Source organism: Calypte anna, chromosome 1, assembly GCF_003957555.1.
Source record: "Calypte anna isolate BGI_N300 chromosome 1, bCalAnn1_v1.p, whole genome shotgun sequence".
NCBI lineage: Eukaryota > Metazoa > Chordata > Aves > Apodiformes > Trochilidae > Calypte > Calypte anna.
In genome coordinates, this window is record NC_044244.1 from 108,899,244 (window position 1) to 108,912,715 (window position 13,472).

The 13,472-nt window shown below is 39.9% G+C and overlaps 1 protein-coding gene across 7 annotated transcripts in view; it reads right to left on the reverse strand.

The window, feature by feature from the left end:
- ERG (ETS transcription factor ERG) overlaps window positions 1-13,472 on the reverse strand; it is a 147,981-nt gene that overhangs the window by 108,241 nt on the left and 26,268 nt on the right. For 6 of the 7 annotated variants that reach the window (XM_030463978.1, XM_030463994.1, XM_030464037.1 and 3 more), the window contains exon 2: window positions 1,210-1,297. In XM_030463978.1, the coding sequence (XP_030319838.1) occupies window positions 1,210-1,248 (39 nt within the window). In that variant the 5' untranslated portion in view covers window positions 1,249-1,297. Of the gene's footprint in view, window positions 1-1,209; window positions 1,298-10,327; window positions 10,339-13,472 lie in introns of those variants that run through there. The other variant, XM_030463987.1, reaches the window with a different exon arrangement.

The following is a 13,472-nucleotide window of genomic DNA, read 5'->3' on the forward strand; positions in this document are numbered from 1 at the left end:
TATCTCTCCAGATACAGAGAGCATTCACTGCCTTTTAAGGGGAAAAGTGACTTGTTTAAAATAATATTTAATTTTTATTCAGTTAAAAATAAATTTAAAAAAAATAAATATTTTCTACAGAGAGCTGCTGTCTGGTAGATAGCTGTCAACTGAGAAGAAACTCCATGAAAGAAGCTGTAGAAAATGAAACTCCAAGGAAAGACAGAAAGAAGAAAGAAGAAAGCTTTTCACTCACAGTCTGCTTAGCATGGCTGATTTATCTTCAATTACAGCAATCTTACTACACCAGCAGTATTTTCAGAGAGCACAATCTGTGTGAATGATAAGTACGCAATTTCATCATATGATTTGTATATAAGGATTAGCAGGCTTCCCCCCAAAAAACACAGCTATAAGAGTGTCTTTTCTTTTTGCAAAAGTGAATTATCACTCTTCTCTAGAAGAAGTCAGGAAGCCATTTCCAAAACTTGAGATGATGAAATAGTGAGACAAAAATAGAGTATCCCCGAAACCAGTCAGTCTGGAAGGCTCAGATGCTGCTGTTCGTGTACAACACCCCAAAATGTTTTTAGCAACACATCCTCATCTAGGCCTGCCAAGTTCCTGTTCTTCAGTGAAGGTTAAGAAAGACAGCATAATAATTGTAGTAGTAATAACAATAGTAACAATAAAGTAAAAACAGTACAGCAGCTTTTGAAAGGTAGCAAAAAAATGCTGGTTTTAAAGCAACAGCACAGTTCAGTGACTGCTCTAAGACTTATATAAAACCACTCACTGAATCTTTTCAATAGGCTGTTTATTTGGCTTTGAATTTTGCATTAAGGACATATTCCTTCCCCAGTTGGACCATGGTTGCCTGTGGCTTTCATAGAGCAGAAATGGAGACATGCAAATTCAGCTTTTTTCAAGTAGGTGTATTTGGTGAAGAATATAAAATATTAAAGTATAATCAAGGGGTTGTAATCCTAGAAAAAGTTATCTTCATAATGTTCACATACTTCAGAGCATAAGAGTACAGGTGTCAGCAACAAAAACTGCAGGACTGACTCAGACAATAACATAAATATCAAGGAATAAAAGAACCAGTGTTGTGCAGTAGCACAATCTATAAACATGTAAGAAAACCTTCAAACCTTCAGTACCTATACAAATTCTTCAATTTTATGACTCTCAAAACATCTGAGGACTCATAGTAAACAGGAAACTAACCTTGATGTGAGCTGCTGGATCTGGGACAGTCTGAATCATGTCCTTTAACAGGCAAACGTGTTTACCAGGAGCTCAGATCCCAAGGCAGCTGCATAACCAAAGAAAGACAAGTCACATAAACATATTTTTAAAGTTTATTTTTAATAAAAATCACTTATCTTTTTATAGAATTATAAGTATCTTTCCATCTCCAGACCTCCTGTAGAACAAATTGAAGCTCCAAGATTTTTTTTTCCATACAGTCTGTTTGGTATATATTTTATACAGGAAAAACAGCTGGCCCTGAAATTCTCGAGGAAAATTGTACTTGTAATAGACAATTTTCCTGAAATAAGAACTCTGGGATGTGCTCTGACCTGCACAGCCCCTCTATTCACCCAGGATATCGGGGATTTTCACAATCCCTTCTTCCCAATTTAGAAACATACAGCAGGATTGGGACAGATCTGGAGCTGCTATAAATTAAGTATAATTTCAGAGAAGCTGTGCCCATTTACAAGAGCTGCAAACCTGGTTCAGCCATTTAATTAAGAGCACTTCAGAGCATGGATCTTCTGGGATCCCTTTTCCATGTCTGGTAATAAAATACGGAGGGGTTATGGCAGGGGAGGTGTGCTTTTTTGCATGTACAAGGGATGGGAGACCATTAAAACAATTTATAATAATAGCAATATATAATGTAAATCATGTACAGTACTGATCTGTACTAGTTCATCTAATAACTGTTAATACATTGGTAGTGATATGCCAGGAAACAAGAAAACATGTAAAGATTTAGGAACATGAATGTGACTTAAAATAATCTGGCTTTTTCTCCATTCTCCCTAAATACTTGGAAATTCCCATTTCTCCCACAACAGGTTTCCCTTTGCCCATGACCTTGAACTTCTTTCATCTTTTAAAGCAGCAAGGCACTATTAGAAAATCTTTTTCCTCTGCATCGGCTTTTTTATTATTATTATTGTTATTTCATTATCTGTTCTGGCATCTACACTAACTTGCAAAACAAATGGCAGATAGTTTCTACCTGTTTACTTAGGAGCAATGTTGAGACTGACTGAGTTGCAGCTTGTCCTAGAAGCAGCTGTCATGATGCTAGGGAACCATTTATAAACTGTGGCATTTAAAGGTATCACCAATTAGATCTTGGTAAAACTCCCCTTTACTGCTGAAAGGAGACAGCTTTATCCCTCTTCAAATCCATGAAAATGATGTACTTAATTTGATGACCTCTTAAGAGAAACCCCAAAACAAGCCAAAATCTCATGTTTGTACACTTGCCTGAGCTCAGCTGATCAATTGGGTATGGATGTCATGGGTTTAAGTGAAGATTTTTCTTTCCACAGGACTTAAATATCTTCAAAAGCAAGAGCCTTGGTCTCTTGGTAAAAGTTAACTTTCAATAGTGATGTTGTTAAGTTTTAAGTCATACAGAAACACTAATAGCACTGACATGCCTTTCAGTTCCCCTCCTCTCTTCCCTAGTAAATCCACACCCGCCACACTATTCATTGGATTTATGGGATTTGTATTTTAAGCTTTTGAAACACTATACACAGATTCTGGAAACTAAACAGTTTTATTCAAGTGAAAAATATTTTGAACCCAGTGTTAGATCATGTTTTCACAGTCTGCACACTTTCATCACTGTATTGCCATAACAGTACCTTGCCCCCAGTAAAGAAGCCTACCCAGGAAAGTAGACTTGGGCCACCTCAGTACTTATTTCTGCTTCTCTGGCATCTTTGCTCAGCATGCAAGTGTGTGTGTCTCCTCCCTGCTCACGTATTTTACTTGGTTTCAGAAGAGAGGTGAGTTTATAAACATTTGGGGAAGAAACATTCAAGAAGACCTAGAAAAAGAGAAGAGGTTCTACACTCCTTATAGAGCTGGAGATCTCCACCCCTCTTTGTTCACCAGAAATGATTCTTTTCCCCTGCCCTGCAAACTCTCCCCTGACCAAGACCAACTGCATGCCATTTGCATTGGGGTGAAGATGGAGCATGCAGGGCTGACATCTTGCCCAAGATACTGCAGCTCAGAGAGATGCTGAGGTGGAAATACCTGACAAGGGTGAAGGGATTTCTGTCTCTCCTGAGTTCTCACTGGGTGGTTCACCCAACACCAGAAGTATTTTGTGCTTTTGAAGCATGAGTTATGATCAGAGGTATGGATTGCGTTGCAGAAATGCCCCGTGTCACTCTGGGGTGGGAAAACAGATATTTCTTTTCGAGCTCAAACTTTTATCAAGCTATTGGGATTTAAGAGAAATTGTCCAAAGTCTGTCCAGGCTCATTCATATCACAATTTTTCTCCAGGAAGACAGATTCTTTATAGAAGAGAAGATGATGGAGAACATTTGCAAACCAGTTGCCAATTCTACACCACATGGGTCTGGGAATCAAAGACAAGCAAATGTTAGCCACTATTAGTTGTAAAGATGTATATGCAACTGTTCCAGCCATTTGACTTTTCCCCTACACTTCTGTCCAGAGTGATCCTAAAAGGGAGAATTTCAATTTAAACTCAACCTTTGGCAGGGTTTTCTTTCTCACCTGGATATTCATTTATAGCTACTCTGAAGTAGGAAATGTACTAGTTTGCAAAAGATACCACTTTAGTCTTTTCATTTCTGGAACCCATCATTTAAAAAAAATCTGTGACAATCTTCCTTGCTTTTTCCAAACAGAAATATAATTTTAATTATTTCAGCTCCACCTTTACTGGCTGAAATTGGAAGCTTTCAGACATCTGGTACTAACTTGCTGAACCAGATGGTATTTATTGCCAGAACCTCCTCCACCCCCAGCCCAAATTTCATGCTGGTCATGTTTGTGCCTGACAGCCTGTCACAGAACCTGTACGTGGCTGCAGATTTTGCTCTTCATCCCCTGGCTAGTGTGACACTATCCTAAGAGCCAAAATCACACTAAAGCCTGGCTTAGGGAGACATCTCTTTTCAGGAAACCGAAACAAGGAAATCATAACACAAACCAAAAGTTATCAGTTCCTAAGTGCCTTCCTAAGTTTAGAGTTTAACCCTGGAAGGAGATGTTCATAGTCACGGAGCAGCTTTTCTTCCAGTTCCCAGCATCCTGAGTCAAGATCAACTTTCCTTAGTCCTGCTCTAGAGGACTAGAGCCTGGCAGGGCATCAGAGAGCAGAGAGGCAGCAGCAGTCCTGGAAGAACCCCAGGGAGGGACCTTTTGTGGCCAGACACAAGTCCATCAGACAATCAGGATAGAAAGAGGCCCTGTCACACAACAGGCAGCCAACCCACCTCGTGAAAGAAAGTATTGTAGATCGTGTCGGTGTAACCAGAGGAACTGAGCACATCTGGTCAGAGGTACAGAGCTAGGGATGGGGGACAAAGCATGTCCTGAGCATGCTCCAAGGGTGCTGGGAGAGAAGGCACCAGAGGACAGGCAGGAGAATGCTGGGACAGTAGACCTTGCCCTGGCCAGGACCCCAAGAAAAGAGGATAGCTGTCAACAAGCTGTGCTCACCATGAAATACTCATTATAGGATCTGGTTTTTGGTACTGGTTTCCTTCCCTTGATGCATCCAAATCATCATACCAGAATAATAGTAATAGTGAAAGATAGCAATACAGCTTATGAGATAGGAGACACAAATTCTACTCTGATATTCAAGACAGATTAAAATATCAAGATAAACCATGGTATTGTACAAAACCAGCCAGATCTGGGTATGCCTGTGCAACCCTACACAGAAGGAGACAGATAAGCTCTGGAGTCTGTTGTCTTTCTATGCACGCAGGCATGCAACCCACGTTTTTTTTTTTTTTTTGAGTTATGTAAATACATCAAAGGGTCACAGAATTATGTACAGCTCTAGAGTTCACCAGATGTGATTACGTTGTTTTTCCTTTTTATAGTCATATCAAAAGAACTAGTTTAAATGTATGCACATACTGCCAAATTATTGAGAGCCTGGATGCTCCCTTTATACAGGGGGTCAGTGTGCACCCTTCTCATATATTTTTGCATTCATGTTACTTTGCAGACAGGAACACAGGTCTCTTTTCCATAATTTGGCATGCTATGCTCACCTAAAAAAACTCAACAAACTAGGTTCCTCACAATGTGTCCAACACCCTGCACTAAAGTGCTACAAGACAGCATGACTGGGCAGTCAGCAAAACTAATGGAAAAAGGCTCCAGGCCAAACTCCTGGCAAGGTGATGCCCACATGTAGCAGAGCTTGACTGCAGCAAATAAAGAAACACCCTGCTGGTGTCTTGCCAGGCATGAATGTGGCCCAAAGTACTTATCTGCAAAGGGAATAATACTCAAAGTACAGCCACAGTGTGTATTCAGCACCAGATAATGATGGGCTGCTTAATCAGCAAGAAACAAGATACCAGAACTGCTGGTCCAGGATCCTGGTGCAGTGAAAGCAAGGATGACATCGAATGATTACCCGAGCAAAGGCTGCATGGGAGAGAGTTGCCTCAAAACTCTGCCTACAGGGCACTGGCTCTCTCTGAAGAGCCCTGTATCATTGCTGCTGGGAAGATAAAGGCCTGCACTTTACAAATAACCTGCATGTCAGAGAGTATGAAAAGCTATGGATGGCACATAGTACTGGTGATCTGTGCACACACAGAGCTTCACACTCCGCTATGATGAATAATACAGAGTGGCATTGCACCAAATTTCTACCAGCATAAGTTTAGGATGTTTGTGGTTACTCACAGGAGGTGAATCCCTGAAGAGTTATGCAGACTACCCCAGAAGACTTTCAGACCCTCTCATACTCCCATGCAACTGGACTCATCACATATTTTATAAGAACTGATGCTTTTCATCTGCTGGAGAACTTTTGAGACATCCATTTCTGTATTATTTTTTCAGGAAATCTCTTTTTGTGCAGCTGTGTTCTACTGGTACTGGTAAAGCAGTGTATAAAGGAGAGATAGGTTAGGATATTCAAAAGGCAGAAGGGCCATAAACCTGCCTTAAGCGGTGTGTAGAAACTGTGCAAGGCCCTGATGCTGTAACATAAGGCTGTACATCTTTGGTAGATGAACGCCCTACGTGAGGTTTTTGGCCTTTTTGTGACTTGTGGGCACCTAAAAATTGTTCCAGTTATAATGGAAGCCAAGTTTAGGCTTGCTGCAGTTTGCAGGCAGTCTACAGATCTGAGGAGTTGCAAGGACCAGCATGTAATCCTTCCCCTTCTGCTGCTGCAGCTTTATTCGTATCAGTATTTTTCTGAAAAAAAGTTATTACAGTACAACATTAAGTTACTTAAATTAAGTCCTTTAACAGGGCTAAGAAGAGAAGAGGTGAAATCCTTATCCACTGAAATAAACTGGACTTTTGCCACTGTCTGAGGCAAGCCAGAAACTCACCCACTCTGCCTTAGCTGATAGGTGCAAAACTCATTACACAGAAGATTGCTATAAGAATGCAGCATAGAACTGCTAAACAAGAAACAAAACCATAAGCTTCTTGCACAGCATGGTACTGCAGATTTATGCCCTTCACCTTCTCTAATACATCCAGGTTTAGAAGAAGGTACTTCAGAGGCAGGCAAGAAGCCAGTGGCAGCTCCTGTCTGCTCCTAAGGTTTGCTGAGAACCTGATGGGAGCCCTCGTAGGGACTGAGGAAGACCATGACCCCTGTATTTCTGAGGGAGAAATGGCTCACGGAGAAAAACCCAGTAATATCCAGTGAAGAAAAGCCCAGAACTGAAAGTCGTAGGCAAGTTTATAATTCAGAATTTGTAAACAAGGCCTCAACAATAAAACTCTGAGGAAAAATCCTGCTACATTCAAGAACTGCTACTGCCAAAGCAAATCATCAGCAGTCAAGGTGTCTTTGCTGCTTGAGTAAGACTTTATGAGTGCAGGTGGATATCATGAATAAAACAACACTAAGGGACAAGAAACTAAAACTGGAAAAGGTGTGTCAACCAACATTTCTACAATTTTCCATTCTCAATGAAAATTTTTGGTACTCATCCTGCCTTGACAGGACAGAACACATTGGATGTGTTGTACACTGTCTGAAGTGCTCAGATGCAGAAGAAACACAGGGCTATGTGGCATTGGTTATTAGAGTAGTAAATTAGAATCAATGGATCTGGGCTAGGAGATGTTCCTAGCCTAGAACGTGTCTATTCTGTATTTATGAGCACATAAAGTAAATGGTAGGTTACTTGGGAACAATTTAAATAAAAGAATAACTCACTGATTATTTTCCAATTACATCTCTTTGATAGATTTTTGTGGTTTTTTAATAATATGGCATTATTTGTTTAAAAAAAAGTGGGAAAACCAAAAGCTGAGTGGGGCTAGTTGCTTCATGGATTTCAATTGTGGCAGCTAAAACCTGAAAGTTTTTTCACTTTCAAAAAACACATGAAGATGTTAATAATTTTTTTTTCCCCTTCTTTTTTTTTTTTTTCCTCTGGAGATAAAGTTATCTGCCCAGCCCTCCACCTGTAAAGCCTCCCAAGGATATGGTTTTATGACTAGCTTACAGTGGTAAATTCTATTCCCCATGCAATAATATTATTATTTGTGTCAATCAGCTCAGAGTGCTGGTCTGGCAGTGCCTTTCTGATGGGACTTCCCTTCAGCAGAACAAGTTCCCTGATGCAGATACTGGTGGCACCCCTGCAGCCCCCAGGGTGATGGGTGGCAGGAGGGAGCACCGAACGGCTTGGGCTGGGGGTTCAGTAAGACTTGTCCCTGGGAGGCAGCAGATGTGGGCTTGCTATGGTTTTGATGGTGAAACCACAAGTTGAATATTACCATAAACAAGTCAGTGACTGAAGAATAAACCATGTGTCACCACCTGTCTGTGAAGGCACAGAGGGCTGGAGATTACAGTTAGCTCTGTAATAATACTCCAGGTCCTTAATTCTTGTAGGGGCAAATGGATGCTTCAGACTCTATGTCTGTCTTTCCTACAGTTCACTGAAACTGAAGATGTATTTTCTTCTAGGATATCGAGCCGATCTTCCTATGTTTTCAAGGAGTTAGAAAAGGAATTGGTGGTAAAAGTAGCTAAGTATCTATGAGATGAAGAGTGCTCCCCTTCTTGGAGGGATCAACCCACTCACAGGGAAAAGATAGCAAATGTTCCCTTTCTCCTTCCCTTTGACTATGGAGCCAGTGGAGAAGGGACATTTCTGTGCTACCACCCAGAGGTATCTGTGCAGCTACTGCTTATCTCACATTCCAGCCCATGACCTCAGGGGAGGATACAGCCCTAAATCAGCTCATTTACAGTAGGAACTTTAGACTACAGCCAAAAATATTTGTTTTTATTAGTACTCCCTATATAGTAAGCCTCTGACCATAACTTGTTTTATTTATTTTTCTGGCAAATTACCATGTTCTTATTCAAAGCCATAATGAGGATTATATATCAATGTGGAATGCAGAGCAGCTATTCCTGAAACTCCCAACTGCATATAAAAGAGTTTGGAATTCCCCAAACACTATCTCTTCAGTCCAGGCCGCTTACAAATGTGGTTACCATGAATGAAGTAATATCTTCAGAAAGGAAAGAGACTTTTGAGTCACGTCTGACACATTTAACTACATCAACCACTTTCCATAGCTCAGGGTTTTGACTGTCTATCTTAATACCACGCACGGGTGTTTGATAATGATTACTCCCTGATGCTTATCCTGTTACAGGATACCTATACACATGCACAGGATACCGAGAGGAGGGTAACAAATGAATTCAAGACTTGGTGCCCTCCAAGTAGAAAACCACAGAAGTCACCAGAGATGTTCCCATTTCAAGCCAAATCCCTCCTTGGTGCACTTTGCTGCCTTTCTGTTTCATGCTAGAGCTGTCCTTTCAGATTTCTGTGTTTAACTATTCAAACTCAGCTCCACACTTAGCTTAAGGTGTCTTCCAGTCCCAAGACACATGGTTATGAAGTAACCACCACATAATTTATGTCTGCAGATTATAATTAAGGACCTCAGTGCTCTACAGAAATGACTTTTTTCCAAAGGAAAACAGTATATTGTACAAAAAGCAGGAAGACATCACAAGATGTATAGTGACAAACAGTATTTCCAATTTGTATTTGTTCCACTGTTGCAGCACAAGCCTGTTTCAAGCATTTTTTAACCGATGTTCCACTTAAAATTACACCTGTGAAAAGATACAGTCACTGTTATTTGGCGACTGAAGTCACAAGCTACAGAAAACTGGTATCTCCTTTTGAAAGATAAGAGCAAATGGAAGTGTTTTTGAAAGTGAAATGAGAAGATCCAATTCAAGAATTAAATATCAGTGCCCTGTGGTGTGTGTTATCAGCTCCTCCAAACCTTCCTGGGCTAGTGCCTCCCAGAATTTAATGCTGTTTGAGAAAGATTTGTGGATTAGCTGCTGTTGGCATTCTGCACAGCTCTGATACCTGAATTTTCCAGGACAGAAGTAGCTTTGTGAAGGTGAAGGAGGAATGATGTACAGGAGATTGAACTAGATGCTCTAGCTGCCCTCTAGCTGTTAGATACCTATGCCTTTAAATTTAATATTGTTAACAAGAGATATGTTTCTAATAAACCCATAGAAAGTGATAGGCAAGAGTCAGTCTAGGTTTTGCACAACACACATTATTGAGACGATACATTAATATTTTCAACCATATTCGAGCATTTAGAACCTACTAATAGCATATGCATATTAAGCAGAAAACAGCAGAAATTTTTAAAAGCTGTAAATGTGGGAACAGCTCACAGATTTTCCAGGGATAAATACTTGATCACATTTGCATATTCCAAAATTATATGCACCATGCACTTCTAGTAATTACCAAGTTCATCACACTAGTACATTATTTCATGCAGATTATCTGCATAGTTCTGCCAAACCTAGAAAAGTACTGAATTGTTAAAGTTAAAAACAGTATGTAAATTTTGAAAAATCTAAAACTAGATTTAGGGGAGAACTAAAGTGTAATGTTACTTAGCTTAGAAAGATATGAGCAAGAAATAAAAAAACAGTGAACATTTTCTCTGTTTTCAATAAATATCCTCGGCTGCCATATTTAAGAAACATATATGCTGTTCAGGAACAGAATGTACTGGCACTGAATCTATTGCATGCAAGAGCTCACTTTGGGGATGCAACAAATGTTTCAGTAATCTGCATTGGAAAGTTGTCCTCCTTTTTGCTTCCTCTAGGTTTCTGGGGGATGATTCTTGTTCTAAGGAGGAAAATCTTTATTTTAATGAGGAATATAATTTTACTGTAATTTTCCTGTATGTATAGACTCTTGTTGGTCCGGGGTTCCGCGAAGAGGAAAGGTGGCAATGAGTCCTGGGGAACTCACCCACCAGACAGCTCCATTGAGCATTGCTTCTGGAGCTGTCTCAAAGCATTGGTGGTGAGAAACTACTGCAGATGCCCAGGATCTACATGTACACTCCAATCATGACCTACCAACCCTTTCATTTTGCTGTGGTACCTCACTGAGAGGCTCCCCGTGCCAAATTCACTCAGCTGTCCCCTTCATGGGTGGGAGAAGTAGATGCACCCACCTTGAGAGGTTCCCTTGAGGAAAACTGGGCTTGGAGGGAAAGCAAACATTGTATCAAGCCCCAAAATGAGTTCTACTGGAACGTTTCTGAAGCAAGTTAAATCAAGAGCAGACTTGTGAATTTAAACTCTATCCCACAGCCACTTGCTGAAGTACACTTTATGATTCCCCTATGTCACTTTATGACAATCCCTACCACAAAGAAAATGACTACAGAGATTTGGGGACATCCAAGCAATTACATCTGTGGGCCTAAGGTTTTCCAGAGAGTGTGAAAAATGGTCTCATATGAGGGAATTTTCCAGAAGAAGGCCTGACCTAGCTGTGGGCACTCACTGAAAGTAAACCAATACTTGACCAAATAGTCATCTGAGGTGTCTGGAGTCTGTTTCTCCAGCACAGCTTTGTTTCCAAGGGCATCTGGAGGAGACTGCTGCCCTTCTGCCCCATGTACAGGCATCCTCTGCATCAGCAAAAGAGGGGGTTCAGACCTCCATAAAGGGATAAGCAAAGCACGACAGAGAGGGTGGTGGAGAAGCATGGGTGACTCTTCAAAATCCCATGCAGGATTTCTGCTGTTTTGAAACTTCACCCTGAGGATAAGCAAAGGTACTTCATGGGGAACAACATTAAGCCAACCAACATGACTGGCAACACCACTTTTTTCTGCAAAAATGCGTAAGACAAACTATAAATACAGGCAGTGATCCTCCTTCAGTATATCAGTAAATTAAGCCAGCTTCCAATGGAAAGGATCATTTGACTACAGACCAAATCTAAGCAGAGCCTTTGAAGTTCTTCAGACAAATCTCCCTTTCTGTAGCTAAGTGCTTTTTGCTCCTCTTGTATGTCCTTGGCATAAAATCCTTTTTTTCTATTGGTTTAATTTCTCTTTTTTCTTGTGGCACTTCCATTTCAGATGTTGGAAAGTAAAAAAAAAAAAACAAAAAACCAAACAAAAAAAAAGAAAACACAACAAAATAAACAACCCAAAATAAAAAAGAAAAATAAAACCTGAACAGCTGTATAAACACAAGGTATTTAAGAAACAAAGTGGCTTCCACTAAGTGTTGACTTCAACTGCAAAAACTGCTTCAAAAGTACACATCAGGACGACTGCAACTTGAAGTTCACTTCATCAAAAAAATTCTAATGCATTACGAAAATAGAAATATGACATATCCTTAGCAAGCAAGTACCTTGGAAGGATATAATTCATCTTCAATAATGCTTTGATTTGTGACCTTCACAGCTTTGTTTTCATTTTTATTTCCATTGCATTAGAAGAATGTCTATAAATAGCTACTATGGACTGAACGTATAATTTTAGGATCATTTTTTCAGCATGTGGAGTAGAGTGCTAGATGAAACCCAGACCTGTTACTTGTGAAACTGTAAAGTCTAAAGTTAAGTGTTTAGAAAAACAATATTTCACAGATCTAAATGTATTTCCTATTAGTGACTGCAAAGCTCTAACATAAAATTTATAGCACATTATTGAACCGGTGCTAAGCAAAACTTTAACTCAGAAATGCAAAGAAACAAATTTCACATGGAAAAGACACTTGTGAAGCTCAGCTGAAAACTCCTAGTATGTTTATTTCTCTATTTCTCACAAGGGAAATGTTTGTATTCCACCTCATCCCCTATTTAAAAACAGAGTGAAGAGGAATGTGTTTAGTTCACCAAGCCTGATTTCACAGGAGGCAAAAAGTAGAGCAAAAGCAGGATGTGGCATTTTGCATGTGGAAAAGTGAAAAAGAAATATTAACAATTATTAAACATTGTACTTACAGCTCGAGAAGTAAAGTGATTACAGGACTAAGGCAGGTTTCACTTACCCTGAGCACTTCTCCAGCAGAACTCTAGAAGGCCCCAGAGTGGCAAAGAGCTACAGATGCAACCACCTCTGCACTTTGGGAGTTGTTCCCCCAAAGCAAAGGGGGTACTTCTGATGTATAAAGACATTATTAAGCCTTTGCAAGGATAAGTCTGCAGTTATCTCCTTGCTTAGCTTTAATTAAAAATAATGATTTAATGGAACAAATACAGCTTATGGTCCAGACTTGCTGTAGATGTCATAGGAAGTTTGGGAACAAGATACAGGAGGGTTTTCTTGAAGAGTGGGGCCCTTTGTATTTAGTTATTCTCTAATTAGTTGTTTTTATTGACATACGGCATACAGATGGGCTTATATATTGCTATAGAAATACGGCCAAAGTTTATTATCTTACTGCATTTATTGCTGTGCCTTCCATCGTGATAGTTCACAAAAGCACATAACTAGCAGAGGATCCAATCCCATTTATGTTAGACTAAGAAGTAAAACTCTCACAGATTTAAACCATACAGGATCAGACTCCAATGATTATATGGGCATACACATGTGTTTCACCCACTTCTGATGGATTTTGTGCCTGGAAGGAAGCAGCAAGTCTTCTAATGGAGAACAATGTTTCAGAAAACAGCTAATTCCCCAAACTGGCAGAAGTACACAACAATTGTAGAGACTGAAATATTTCAGATGTGTCTTTAGCAAGGGAAGTCCAAATAATGCCTTGACCTTACGAAACTCATACGCTCCAGATAGTATTTGGGGGTTGGTACCTTTGCATGGTACTTTGTCACAGGAATTAATATTGCTTGGTCAGGCTCTAGCTGTTCAGCCTTTTTTTTTCCGATTCAGTCACACATTGTATACCTTGTCACAAGAGATTTAACC